Here is a 14,836-nt window from a genome sequence, read left to right as displayed (position 1 = left end):
GCTACATAATTAGTTTGAGTGAGAAGAACCTTTTCCATCAAGTTAATCCATGAATAGTACTCAAATTTCTGCACACTTAACCAGCTGAGCGGTCTGGACGAGCTCAGCTCGTCCAACACCGCCAGCGGCTGCCGCTCAGGCCCTGCTGGGCCGATTTTAACGAAATAAAAAGCAGCACACGCAGCCGGCACTTTGCCAGCCGCGTGTGCTGCCTGATCGCCGCCGCTCTGCGGCGATTCGCCGCGAGCAGCGGCGAAAGAGGGCCCCCCTAGCCGCCTGAGCCCAGCGTAGCCGGAACAAAAAGTTCCGGCCAGCGCTAAGGGCTGGATCGGAGGCGGCTGACGTCAGGACGTCGGCTGACGTCGATGACGTCACTCCGCTCGTCGCTATGGCGACGATATAAGCAAAACAAGGAAGGCCGCTCATTGCGGCCTTCCTTGTTTATTCTGGGCGCCGGAGGCGATCGGAAGATCGCCTCCGGAGCGCCCTCTAGTGGGCTTTCATGCAGCCAACTTTCAGTTGGCTGCATGAAATAGTTTTTTTTTTATTTAAAAAAAACCCTCCCGCAGCCACCCTGGCGATTTAATCAGAACGCCAGGGTGGTTAAAAGCCAAGTTTGTATTTATGAAGAAAAGAAAGATCAAATGGAGTGGAAAGGGAGATTCTAAACTAGACATAGTGAATATAGCTACCAAAAATACAGGTAAATATATCAAGACAAGTGCAAAAAGTGGTGCAAAAGTGGAGCAGTTCAGAGCAACTAGTTGTTTCATCCAGGATCCTGACTGGTTGTACTGGGTAAGTGCAACACTTTTGCTTGATGAATATAAGGGAACCTAAGGTGAGAATGATATGGAAGATGCCATATTTATTTTATTTTAAAAATGCAAGTTGCCTAGCATCCTCATGACCCTGTGCCTCTAATACTTTTAGCCATAAACCCTGAATAAGCATGCAGATCAGGTGCTCTGACTGAAGTCTGACTGGGTTAGCCATTAGGCTTTAGGGTGGTGACTCAGACTACTGTTGCCAGAAGATTATCAGGACAGCCAGGCAACTGGTATTGTTTAAAAGGAAACACATATGGCAACCTCCATGTCACTCTTACCTTGGGTTTACTTTACTGAAACTAATTTCTGCGCAAAACTGGTAGAGCTGCACAGGCTTCTTTGACAGTGAATGAAGAATGCTAGTTAGTGCGAAGCTGCAAAACCTTCTATTTCCAGTACTTCATACATTTAACATGGTAATCATTTGGTTAAGTGGACTAGATGTCTGTGAAACAAATTTGCTCAAGCCCAAAAAGCTGATCTATATTATTAAAAATCGAGCTCAAGCTCATATGTGTTTTGTTTTTTAAATGCATTAAAATATATCAAATTCTGCAATGTGCCTTGTGCATTACACACAAATCATTTTTTACATTATTCATTATTTCTCCCTGCGTCCTCCAGTCCGGCCCCCCAGAAGTGAGAGAACACCAATATTCACCTGTTAGGAAACACATGACATCAATAATTAAAACATAATGACTCCTCCCCCACCCCGTATAAGTATGTGCCTCCTTCCTTCCTGCTTCACTTTCACCGTGTTTCCTGGGGAACACGTATCATTTATTACTCTTGTTTCAGATTAGCCTCAGGATCCTGAGCTAACGGCCAGAGGACTCCTGAGAGCTAGGCTAGACCCCACCTGCAGTGTGTGGATAACGGCGACCTGCCCATGGGTGCGGGGCAGGTAGCGGCAGAACTTGGGCGGAGGTACCTGCGTTCTGTGGCTGGGACGGTGGTGGCTGGAGGGTCGCGTCGGTCTCCCCGTTGTCCGCTACACTTGCGGCGCCGGTATACGCAGCTCGCCCGCACACGAGGGAGGCGGAGCTGGGACAGTCCGGACTTCCGGATGACGTCAAGGCAGGGTGGGGGCAGCAAAGTCTCTGCACATGCGTGCATGAAGGCTAGCGGAGTCTATGCCTTCAGGAACGCAGCACGCCTTGATCTCTGCATACGGCGCTGGTAAAACTCCTAGGATGGAATCCAGAATACTCCGTAGTGGAATATTGCCCTCAAACATGGGGTGTCAAGGTGCGCTCTGGCTAATTTTGAAGCCAGCAAACCAGTCGGAGACGGCCGGTGAGGAGGACGGGGTCACAGACAGTACCTCCTGCGGAAGCGATGGAAAAAGGCACTTCAGGCCAGAATGTTGCACAGACGGCCGCCTTACCACCTGCTCAGGTAATACTCTGATTATTATTATTATTATTATTATTATTATTATTTTTTATTTATATAGCGCCAACATCTTCCGTAGCGCTGTACATAGTACAAACAAATAATGAGGAACAAATATACATAAGAAATACAAGACACTGTACAGTCATGACATTGAATAGAATACAGATACATACATAGTTGATATGTAGTTGGTACATATGCATATGTTAAAATTACAGCAGTATGAGAAACACTAGGAGGAGGTCCCTGCCCTTGCGAGCTTACACTCTAGAGGGTAGTGGGGAGGAAACAAAGGGGAAGGAAACACCAGGATTAGTGGGTGAGCCAGTGTGCCTTCAGTGCTGCCTATAGATTGAAACTTTGTTTAAAAAAAAAAAAACAGTATGTATAAGTAATAATGGGCTAACTTAGACCTCCTGGGAGTGTGTTTTTAATTTAGAGCAAGGCTCCAGAAAAAACGATTTCCCTTAAACATATATCCAAGTCAAACAAAGGTAATAACTATAACGGAAAGTTACCCAGTGACTGGAAAAAGCCTAAAAGTATAACCAAATCACAGGATTCCGATGGCCGGTTAGCTCAGTTGGTTAGAGAGTGGTGCTGATAATGCCAAGGTCGCGGGTTCGATCCCCGTACGGGCCACAGGTATGCGCTTAGACTTTCCACTCTGCCTGTCTGGGCACTGTGAAGACGGTCGTTGCTTCTGCACTGGAGATCACTGACCAGTTGACTCTGCTAAAGGCAGCGAGCCCTCTGTACACCCAGGACTGTAGTCATGGTTTCAAGGAGATGAAATCACACTCCCACCTCATTGGAAATGTCCTTTTAAAAAAAAAAAAAAAAAAAAAGGGCCTCGGTGTGGTTGGAACTTCTACATGCCCTAATGCTACGCCACGGGTGGTTAGCACGCTCGCCTTGCAGCTCTGGGTCCCCGGTTCAGATCCAAGCCAGGGCACTACCGGCATAGAGTTTGTATCTTCTCCCTGTGTCTGTGTGGGTTTCCTCCCGGGCACTCCGGTTTCCTCCCACATACCAAAACATACAGTTATGTTAATTGGCTTCCCTTTGGGGGGACTCAGCGCATCTCTGATGGAGGCCATTCGGAGGGTAGTGTGGTTCATGGCTAGAGGTTAAGACAGATACCTACTAGCTACTACACACTGCATCTTGGGTTAAAATCCCAGCTATGGTATATAAGCATGCTTTTCAAAAAGTACCAATCCTTAATCAAAAAAGAAAAACGGCCTGGTCTTGCGCTGATCCACGTTAAAAAAAAAAAAAAAATACTGCCCAACCTACCGGAGACAGCTCCACAACCTCCTATTCTGCTGTAAAGAGAAAAAGGCCAGAATCGGAGACTATTGAGACTTCCTCTAACACTTCAGGTGAGAGGGAAGAGAACTTGTCAGAACAGTATTCTGATAAAGAGGTCCAGGAAAGTAGTTACCAGATATTTGTTTAATCCTGACGAGACTCCTGAACTGTTAAAGGCCATTTAGGATAGTGAGCAGATTAAGGAGACAGTAGAAGAGGTTTCTGTCCAAGACACGATTTACAAAGGCTTACAGGCCCCGGCTACCAGAGTTTTTTCCAGTCCATAAATCTCTGAGTGGTATAGGGAGGCACTGACATTGAAAAATGGGATAAATGCCCAAGATTAGACGCCGCATTATCCCAATATTCGAAAAATGCAGACCTATCATTTGAAGACATAGGGGTATTAAAGGACCCTTTAGATAAGAAAATGTAGGTACTAGCTAAAAGAGAGTGGGAGACATCCTCTTTGGTATTTAGACCTAAAATAGCAGCTATCTGTGTGTCCAGAAACCTCATAGCTTGGATAGATGAAATTCAGGACCTGTTAGCAGTGGGTACACCTGCCGAACAGTTAGAATCATTCCCTATTATATCGAGGGCGCTAGCGTTTATTTACGATGCCCTGGTAGAGTCGTTCAAGGGTACTGCGAAAGGAGCGGCCTTGGTCAATTCTATTAGAGAGGTAGGAACTTGGTTCCACGGAAGGATACATTTATGGAACAGTAGAAAAGAGTGGGCAGGCCCGTTTAGAAAGCCTCCAGCACCTGGGAATAAAGAATCAAAGTGACTCTCAAGTGAGGGTCGGGGGGAAGTTAATACATTTCCTATCGGAATGGAAGGAAATAACAAAGGAGAAATTTAATTTAAACCTGATAGGATCATGATACAGGCTGGAGTCCAGCAGACTCCCTCCCCCCAATTATTATGTTACAAAGGTCCCACGGGATTCAGAAAAGGCGCAGGCCCTGACACAGACTGTGATTTCTCTCTGGGAGCAAGATGTAATTTCTCATGTTCCAATGCAAGAAATAAAAGAGGGTTTTTTACTCACACATTTTTGTTGTAAAAAAGCCGTCGGGAAAATTTCGGGTGATTATAAATTTAAAGAATCTGAATCGATATTTGAGAGAGAGAAAATTCAAGATGGAGAATATTTACACAGTAAGAGAGTTACTGTGCGAAGAAGCAGGGATGGCGACTATATATACTTACAAGACGCCTATCTCCACGTACCGATAAACGCAGGGTACCAAAAATACCTAAGATTTGCACTACGGTTCGGAGACACCCTATGTCATTATCAGTTCAGGGTCCTACCGTTCCGTCTCGCCGCTTCACCTCGTATTTTCTCAAAAGTGGTAGCAGAAATGACAGCCTGCCTCCTTCTTCAAAGTATAAAGATAATCCCATACCTGGACGATTTTTTAATTTTTTGCCCAATCAAAGCAAGAGCTAGAGAAGGATCTGACGCTATGCTTAAATCTGATAAACAGACTAGGGTGGCTAGTCAGTCAAGAAAAATCCAATCTGAAACCTTCACAGAAGGCTTTATATTTAGGTTATGTTCTAGACACAAAGATAAAAAGAGTATGGTTACTGCCAGAGAAGAGGAAAAGTTTTTTTCGAAAGACCGCTTGCTTTCTAAGACAGAAGAGGGTCTCGCTACGGGAAACAGTTTCCTTGCTGGGAACCATGACTTCATGCATCCCGGCAGTGCAATGGGCTTAATTACACTCACGCCTCCTACAGGAATGGTTCCTGCAGGAGGGGGGGGGGAAGAATTATCGTTCTTTAAATCGGAAAAAAGTATTGACGCCAGAAGTAAAACAGTCTCTTCTATGGTGGTTAGAGGAAAGAAACCTTTCTCAGGGGAGAGAATGGTCACCAAGGGACGTAGTCACAGTTACCACAGATGCCAGCTCCTGGGGATGGGGGGCCCACTGCCAGGACAGGCGAGCTCAGGGAGAGTGGAAACGGGAGATGAAAGTGTTCCTCAAACTTCAGAGAGTTAGCAGCCACAAAAGAAGCATTACTGGCCTTTTCGGACAGTGTTAAACATGTAAAAAATTATGTCCGGCAACATAGTCACAATGTCATATCTAACAAAACAGAGGGGTACCAGGATAAAAAATCTAATGAAATTGTCCATGGAAAGACTCCAATGGGGGGAAAAGAATTGTTATCCCTGTCAGCGGGGCACATAAAGGATTGGAATCAGCTAGCAAACAGACTCAGCCGCTCCCAGTACTGGAGGCAGAATGGGTGTGGGGGTTGCCCAAAATAGATTTGGCACCCCAAAAAATACGAAACTTCGGAGATTCTATTCAATCCACAGGTCAGAGAACGCACATCCGCTAGACGCATTCTCGGTCCCGTGGGTGGAGGACCTATTGTATGCCTTCCCGCCCTTCAATCTACTTCCAAGTGGTACTTCAACAGTTACAGAATGGCCCTTGTGAGCCATTACAACAAGCGGAGGAAAAGTTCCTTACATTAAAAGTAGCATTTTTAATAACAATAACCTCTGCAAAAAGGGTAGGGGATCTGCAGGCTATGTTAATCAAGGAACCGTACATGACCATTATATCAGAAAGAATAATGTTTCGACCTGACCCTACGTATATTCCAAAAGTAAATACAAGGTTTCATAGAACCCAGGATATAATACTTCCGTCTTTTTGTGATAACCCCAAATCGGAAAAAGAAAGATTGCTCCACCTCCTGGATGTAAGAAGAGCAATTCTGATATACCTGACAAGGACCAGAAGCTGAAGAAAGACTAATAGATTGCTAGTGCTTTTTTCGGGACAAAAAGGAGGCATGCAGGCCACCAAGGCATCGGTGGCAAGATGGATAAGACAAACAATAGAAATTTCATATAATATGGCAGGAAAAACCCTCACTTCACAAGTTAAAGCTCATTCAACGAGAGGAATGGCTACATCATGGGCCGAAAAAACAGGGGGCATCACTGGAACAGATATGTAAAACGGCAACATGGTCAAACCCGTCAACATTCATAAAGCATTATAGAATTGATCTACTGTCTAATCAGGACGTAACCTTTGGGAGAAAGGTCCTGCAGGCAGTCATCCCACCCTAATAGTGAGTAAGGAACAGTTTCTCTGTAGTCTCTCACTTCTGGGGGGCTGGACTGGAGGACGCAGGGAGAAAATACCTGGTAGTATCCGGTAGCGGGTATTTCTCATAGTCCTCCAGGCCGGCCCCCCACTATAAATCCCTAACCCTATTCACATGGGTGTTTCTACCTCATCCCCTTTCCTTCTCTTCGTGTGCACGTGGGGTTACTCTGGTAAAAGTGAAGCAGGAAGGAAGGAGGCACATACTTATACGGGGTGGGGGAGGAGTCATTATGTTTTAATTATTGATGTCATGTGTTTTCTAACAGGTGAACATTGGTGTTCTCTCACTTCTGGGGGGCCGGCCTGGAGGACTATGAGAAATACCCGCTACCGGATACTACCAGGTATTTTTTATTACCTAGCTTTATAGGTTTGTAACCATTGTCTTCCTGGATGAATGTCAGATGTAGCTTTCTTAGTCTGTGTACTGTCCAAACCCCTCCCCATCCTACAGGAAGTAGTCAGGGAGGAGTTGGGAAGGGGCATCAGATAGTCATTTACTGTAGTGATGGGAATTCCGGCTCTTCTCAGAGAATCGGCTCTTCTGAATCGGCTCCCATTAAAGAGCCGGCTCTTACGGCTCTGAATCGGCTCTTCATTAAACATCACTAAACACCACTCAGAATCGACGTAAAAGCCCCGCCCCCGTCTCCATGACAACTCCAGACTGCTTCTCTGACTGGGGCAATCCCTCCTGCTACTGCTCTGCTCCGCCCCATACACTCCTACAAGCTGCAAGAGGACGACTACATCTCCCAGCATGCCTCAGCGCCCTTTATTACAGAGAGATTCAGAGCTGTGTGGGGCAGCTGAGGCATCGGCTCTTTTAAAACTGAGAGCTGGCTCTTGTCGTTCGCAGCAAAGAGCCGGCTCGTTCGCGAACGACCCATCACTACTTTACTGTGAACACAAAGCTGAACCTGCCCACCTTTGCTGGGCTGCTGCTGAAATATTAGTGACCAGCACTGTATATACAGCTCTGCAGAATCCCAATACCTGTTTAGTTTCTCCCTGCTTTGTATGTATTAAAGCATTTACCTTTCCTGCACCTTCCCCATGTGTTTTATACTAAAATAATGTGAAGCTGCTTTCTAATACAAACCTGGCAGGGGAAATGTCTTTTATAGACCCTTGGGTTATATGCTTTTTTTGAACAGAGAGCAACCTTAAGGTGGCCACTAACAATCCAATTTGTAGCAAAAAAATCGTTTGAGCGATCATATAATTCTGATTGGAAGAAATCGTTCACTACACCATCAACGAACCAATCTTTGCTTCCTATCTATCACAACCAACAAGAAAATCCAAATTTTGGTTTGACAAAAATCCAATCGGAGGACTATTTTTTTATAATCGTTCGTAATCGATTGTGCACATCAATGGAGATTTACAACCAATCCGATCAGAATTTCTGATCGCTCAAACGTTTTTTTGCTAGAAATTAGACCGTTAGTGGCCTCCTTTAGTTGTAGAATGGGTCAGGTGATCTGCTTTGTCTTGGGCAAGGAATACCCACCCCTCTGTCATCGAGGAGCTACTGGATGCAACCTACCAGAAGCCAGACAGGTACTTTCAGTATACTTATTGTAAAAAGTACAGAAATGCAATGCACAAAAGCTTGTGCATTTCTAATAAATGCAAATTTACTTATCAATACTATAATATGCTTTACAAAATGGGAGCTGATCTTGGGCTTTAAAGAGACACTGAAGCGAGACTAAATCTCGCTTCAGCTCTCATATATAGCAGGGGCACGTGTGCCCCTGCTAAAACGCCGCTATCCCGCGGCTTAACGGGGGTCCCTTCACCCCCAACCCACCCCCCGCAATACTTGGTCGTAAAATGGTCGCTGGCTGCCTCTTCCTGGAGGCAGGGCTAACGGCTGCAGCCCTGCCTCCCAGCGCGTCTATCAGACGCGCATTGCCGCCTCTCCCCCGCCCCTCTCAGTGAAGGAAGACTGAGAGGGGTGGGGGAGAGGCGGAGATACGCGTCTGACAGACGCGCATGGGGCAGGGCTGCGGCGGTTAGCCCTGCCCCAACCAGGAAGCGCTCCCCCGCTGCACGGAGGGGGTTTGGGGGGACAGGGACCCCCGTTAAGCCGCGCTATAGCGGCGTTTTAGCAGGGGCACGCATGCCCCTGCTAGCTATGAGGTCTGAAGCGAGATCTATTCTCGCTTCAGACTCTCTTTAAAGGAAAACTGAGATGGACTATAGTGCAATATTTCTATTTATCTGGGCTTCCTCTAGCCCCATGTGGTCCGTGAGCTCCATCCCCATCCTCCCCGGTCGCTCAGTTGTCCTGTGGTCACCTCAGGTAATTTGGACAGTCACACTCTTCTGTGTGCCCCGGCCACGTGTGTGTGTGTGTGTGTTCCAGCTGTGCACATGTGCCCCAAAGGCTCACAAGCAGCTGGGCTATGCAGAGAACAGCACGACTGCCCGTGAATGGACAAACTACAGGAGGTGGCCATGGCCAACGGAGCAGCTGGGGAGGACGGCGATGGGTCCAAATGGGCCTGGAGGAAACCCCAGATAAGCATAAACATGCACTTTACCCCATCTCAGGTACAGTTGTTAAGTTTTTACTTTAAGTCCTTATTACATGTTAAAAACACTGCTGCATATATTTTTTAGCAATAAATTGCAACTCCAAATAATTTTGTATATAACTTAAAAGATTTACTCACCTCCCTGGATTTGTTGTTGTTTAAGCAACAGTATTTTTACACCAACTTCCCTTATTTTTACCAGCAACAGGGAGTGAGGATCTACTCAACAGATATTTTATTAATATGGACAAGAGTAAGGCCCTTGCCAGAGTTTTGTTTTTTATGTGCCGCCAATACACCCATCAAAGAGTTTCATTTTTGTTTTGTATATTAACAGGAAGTTAGAGGATTTTTCCAGTGGGAACATGGAAGCAGAAAACAAAAGCTTTACCCATTCCCCACTCCATCCTTTTAAAGCCCAACTCCAGCAAAATGTATGTTTAGCTTTGGATAGCATGGGAAAGGGTTAGAAGCTCTGCCAAGCTTTCCTGCTGTCTAGGTCCCAACTGGGGAGAAATCAAATCTCTTCTCTTCCTGTCTCCGTGTTGCCAAGAAGTCAGATCTGAGTCTTATTAATTTTAGCATTTAGCATTAATTTTCTTTTTTTTTCCTTAATAGCTGGCTACAAGTTTTAAAATGTATGTAGACAACTGGAATATGCAGACAGCGGTTTGGTTAAAAAGGTAAATCCTTAAAATTCTGACTGCATTTTTTTTCTTTAATCTATTTGATTTGCTAAAATCAGGTGTTTTAATACTAGAATAGTGATGACCAATGTTTTATGTCCAATTGGTGCAAATTTTCGATGCAGTTTATATGCAACTTGAATCAATCAAATGTAGCTTCTGTCAATTTTCGATTGGCTTAACATTGTATGCATGTAGTCATCCTTAAAGCAGGAGGATTAGCCATACTTTGCCAGGGAAAAAAAACACATATATAAGTAGATAAATACTTGATCCACTTATATAACACATGTATTGTACTGTCCAGGTTTTGATTTCAGTGAATGTCATTTCTTCCCTTAACTTTTTTTCTTTTCTCCTCCAATGTCACCTCAGCCTTGCTTGTAAACACAAGTGAGCAGAGGATCATGTTTCAGCTAGGCAGGGAAATAAAGGGAAGAGGAGGAATATATTATAGATAAAAAGAACCCCCAGCATGCAACTGAAAGGCGATGGCCTTTTAAAGGGCCAGCGCTCCTAAGGTATGTGATACGTCCAATCCATACCAGGAGAAAGTTTTTTTGAATGCAGGATTAGCATCTTTATCACTTAATTACTTCAGACCAGTAGCTGTTGAAATTAGATTTTTATGGTGACAATCCCGCTTTAAGGTGCATACACGCATCCAATTGTGATTGGCCAATGACAAGTTAATTTTACTATTTCCATGTGGTATGAGAACTTCTCTCCAGTCTGTTTATAGTATTAAAAATCTGTTGGCCCTCATGCTATATGGAAGCGGTAAAATTGGCCAATTCATTGTACGGTCAAAAGTGGATTTATAGTATGTATGCAATGCTAAGGTGCCAATTTCCTGAATGATTGACCATCTGATCATTCAGAAAAGCTGTGCACAAGCATCTCCTTTTTACTGTGCAGGCGCGGGCTGTACGTCATGCACAAGCAAAGTGGCCACACTCCTACATGGAGGGGAGCATGGCCATGAGAAATATTTCACATCAATTATATTGTGATCGCATTACATTGTACAGCGCCACGGAATATGTTGGCGCTTTATAAATAAAAAATAATAATAAAAATAATCAATGTTGAATATTATTAGATGGTCCCAGCGCAGGATCGGAGAGCGTAAGAAGAACGGGGAGGCCTCTGGACTATCCAGAGGCTTCCTACTACTGAGGTAAGTATCTAACTTTTAAAAAATTCACTTCAGGTACACTTTAAGTTGATTAAAAACTGATTGCAAGTTGACCCCAAAGGTTTTAACCTTTTGAGATGGATAATGTAAAGACTCAAATATAAGTCGACCCAAGAAACAAATATGCTGATGTGCTTCCATGGCTGTGTTCACCTCCAAGAATAGTCTTCTTCTTCCAAAAGTATCTCCATGTTCCCAAACAGGTTAAAAGGGAACTCAAGGTGAGAGGGATATGGTGGCTGACCTGTTACCTGCCTATCCTGCTAATTCTCTTTCTCTAATACTTTATACCACATACCCTGAACAAGCATGCAGATCAGATATCTATGACAAATCTGACAAGATTAGCTGCATGCTTGTATCAGGTGTGTGATTTAGACCCTACTGATCAGAAAGATCAGCAGGACTGCCAGGCAACTGGTATTGTTTAAATGGAATTAAATAGGGCAGCTTCCATAGGTCTCACACCTTGGGTCCCTTTTAACCATGCATCTTTGTCACTGCTATTGCCAGACCTCACACACGGATGGTTTTGTCCCCTCCAAGATATAGGCATGTCACCTCATAAGTATTGCCCCCCCCTCCCCCATGCAGAGCAGTGAAGGAAAGTAGTAAGGTCTATAGTTGCCTGTTACATTGCAGGCTGTACTCCGTTTGCTGTCTGTCTTCCTGTCACAATGGCTCCCCTCACATCCTTGGCAATTGGTGGGAGATATATATGGATTAGAGGAAAACTGACCAAAGAGCGAGACAGACAGATGGAGCAGAAGTGCAGTCCATGATATGATTGGTAAGTATAACTCTTCATTATGTGCATTCCTACACCACACTGCATGAAGGAAATAACACTGAAGTATTTCTTTATCCAGTTTTAACTAAGCACATAAAATGTGTCAAGATCAAATCAATCCCTTTATTTTCTTAACTGAAATTATTACATAACCAGTACACTGCAGTGTGGCCTTTTGCCTTTGCCAGGGCCAGATTTACCATAAGGCACTGTAGGCACGTACCTACAGGCGCCTGATGATGGAAAGGCGGTTTGCTCCCCTCCCCAAATGCCTCCCTCCTACCTTACCTATACAGAGTCCCAAGCGGAGTGTAAATGAGAGGTTACTCACCCAGGTCTCGGCATTCCACTGATCAGATCTCCGAGCGGCACCTCTAGCTACCTAATACTGGGGGCACCTCTAGCTACTTAATACGGAGGACAGCTCTGGCTTCCTAATACTAAGGGGCACTTGTAGTTACATTACCTATGATGCGCAAGGGAACTAATGGGAGAAGTAACAGCTGGGCCAGCCAGCACACTTGCAGTGTCTAGGATGCCAGGACATCTCTGCCTATATCCTGTGATGTAGCGCTTTGAGTCCTATAGGGGAAAAGCGCTATAGAAATGTTGTTGTATTGTATGTAAATCTGGCCCTCGCCTTTGCTGCACAGTATAATCTCATTATAGTGAACTCTGATATAGTAAACCTCTGGATATAGTAAATTCCATCCCCAGGTCCCGACTCTGCACCTGGATGAATATACACTATATAACGAGTCCTGACACAGTAAACTTCTGTTATTGTAAACTCTGTAGCCAGGTCCCTTGAGTTTATCATAAATTGTCCTATTTTCCCTACTCAGTGAGTGTGAATGAATGGAATCATTAGAAGCCTTTAGGTTTTTACTAGAGTATTACTCAGAATCATTGACTAAACTTTGCATGTTTAAAGGTGGCCACTAATCATAAATCATTGCTGAACTATCATTTACAAACGATTCTGTGTATGAACGATTGGAAATGATCGTGTGGAACCACTAATGGATAAAACTTCTCCCAACCAATCCGATCAGATTAATGAAATCAATTGTATTTCATCATTCCGATCGTTTATACGATGAATCGTTCGTAATCAATTGTTCAGCAAATTGTATCATTAGTGGCCACCTTAACACTGGTGTGAAAAAGTTCTCTTTCGCTTAGCTTTCTTCAAGCAATATTTGTGGAGTTAAACTGCTCTAACGAAGGTATGAACCTTGAGAATAGCACACAAACTAGACTGAACTTGCCCGGGGCTTCCTGGGCCCAGAATCTAGCACATGAACAGTCTCCCCTATACATTGCTGATTACTCCAGAGTGCTGGATCATCTTGTGCAAGCACATTGTTCCCCTCCTCAGCCCACCTGCCAGAAGCTGCCAGTGATGGGCAGATCATTTCTGTGATCATGGCTTAGCCGCGATTCACAAGCATTTTTTCACTATTCAGCTTCGGTATTCGACGCCATGATCGATTCTGGATTACGGAAATCGGCCACGGAAATTCCGTGATTACAAATATTCGGAATGCAATCACAGTCGGGATCGCGGGGATCACGGTAAAAATGAATTTGTGAATATTTTTCCCGCCGAATTTAGCAGTTAATAGCAAAGCCCCCTTACATGGAAGGCACACCAAATTTGCCAGATCTGTTAAGAAGAACAGTGGAAACAAGAGGGGAAAATTTTCAAAAGGACCTTTTTAGTTTTTGAGAAAATAGATTTTAAAATTTCAAAGGAAAAAAGTATACATTTAAATGCGGCAAATGACAGTTCTTAGTGAAACAATTCCCGCCAACTTTAGCAGTTAATAGCAAAGGCCCCTTACATCCTAGCAACACCAAATTTGCAGGATATGTTAAAAAGATAGTGTGAAACAATATTTAAAAAAAATATTTAGTATATTTTTTTTTATTATTTTATGTTCAGATAGTGGGAATTTTTTTTTTAAATGACGCGGCCTCTGTAGCCCCTTGTTCCCCATTAAGGCTGGGATAGCCAGAATGCGGAGCTGCGGCCGACGGGGGCTTCGCACCCTCAGCTATACCAGCCCGCATGGTCCATGGTATGGGGGGGGGGGGGGGAGAGGGGCGGCCAAGCCTTCCCCTCTCCCTGGGGGAGGGGGGAGAAGTATTAAAAAATGTCCCACTATCTGAACATAAAAAAATATATTTTTTTTTAATATTGTTTCCCACTATCTTTTTAACAAATCCTGCAAATTTGGTGTTGCTAGGATGTAAGGGGCGTTTGCTAAAGTCAGCGGGAATTGTTTCATTAAGAACTGTCATTTGCCGCATTTTAGTGTATACTTTTTCCTTTGAAATTTTAAAATCGATTTTCTCAAAAACTATAGTTTTTTTTTCAAAACTTTTTCCCTCTTGTTCCTACTGTTCTTCTTAAAGGGGAACTTTAGCCTAAACAAACATACTGTCATCAAGTTACATTAGTTATGTTAATTAGAATAGATAGGTAATATAATCTCTTTCCCACCCTGTTTTAAAAGAACAGGCAAATGTTTGTGATTCATGGGGGCTGTCATCTTTGTCATGGGGGCAGCCATCTTTTTGGTTGAAAGGAGATGACAAGGAGCAGGAGACACAGTTCCAACTGTCCTGTGTCCTGATCACCCCTCCCAGCTGCACACGCTAGGCTTCAAATGTCAAAATCATAATGTAAAAAAAAAAAATTGCACCAAAACAGCAGAACGAGAACAACAAAATCAGAAATCCCATCATGCTTTGCACAGCATCAGGGGAAAAAAGCCCGGGCAGTTTTCTTCTGTGCAGCTAAAAATGAGGCTTATATAAGAGAAACAAAGTTCTGATGCTGTGAAACTGTTAAAGAAACACAAAGCCTTTTCAGTGCTGCTGAGTTGATTTTTAGTCCGGAGGTTCACTTTAACA

The 14,836-nt window shown here is 44.1% G+C and overlaps 1 protein-coding gene and 1 non-coding gene across 2 annotated transcripts in view; both read left to right on the top strand.

The window, feature by feature from the left end:
* The window catches only part of MBOAT1 (membrane bound O-acyltransferase domain containing 1), an 87,069-nt gene that overhangs the window by 56,869 nt on the left and 15,364 nt on the right, over positions 1-14,836 (top strand). The window contains exon 10 of the mRNA XM_068236965.1: positions 9,859-9,923. Within this exon, the coding sequence (XP_068093066.1) occupies positions 9,859-9,923 (65 nt within the window). The remainder of the gene's footprint in view (positions 1-9,858; positions 9,924-14,836) is intronic.
* Positions 2,800-2,873, top strand: TRNAI-GAU (transfer RNA isoleucine (anticodon GAU)). The gene has a single exon. It is a non-coding gene; the product is annotated as a tRNA-Ile (tRNA).

Source organism: Hyperolius riggenbachi, chromosome 5 (genome assembly GCF_040937935.1).
Source record: "Hyperolius riggenbachi isolate aHypRig1 chromosome 5, aHypRig1.pri, whole genome shotgun sequence".
Taxonomy (NCBI): Eukaryota; Metazoa; Chordata; class Amphibia; order Anura; family Hyperoliidae; genus Hyperolius; species Hyperolius riggenbachi.
Note: the sequence above shows the minus strand (reverse complement) of the source record. Positions and strands in the feature narration are given on the sequence as shown.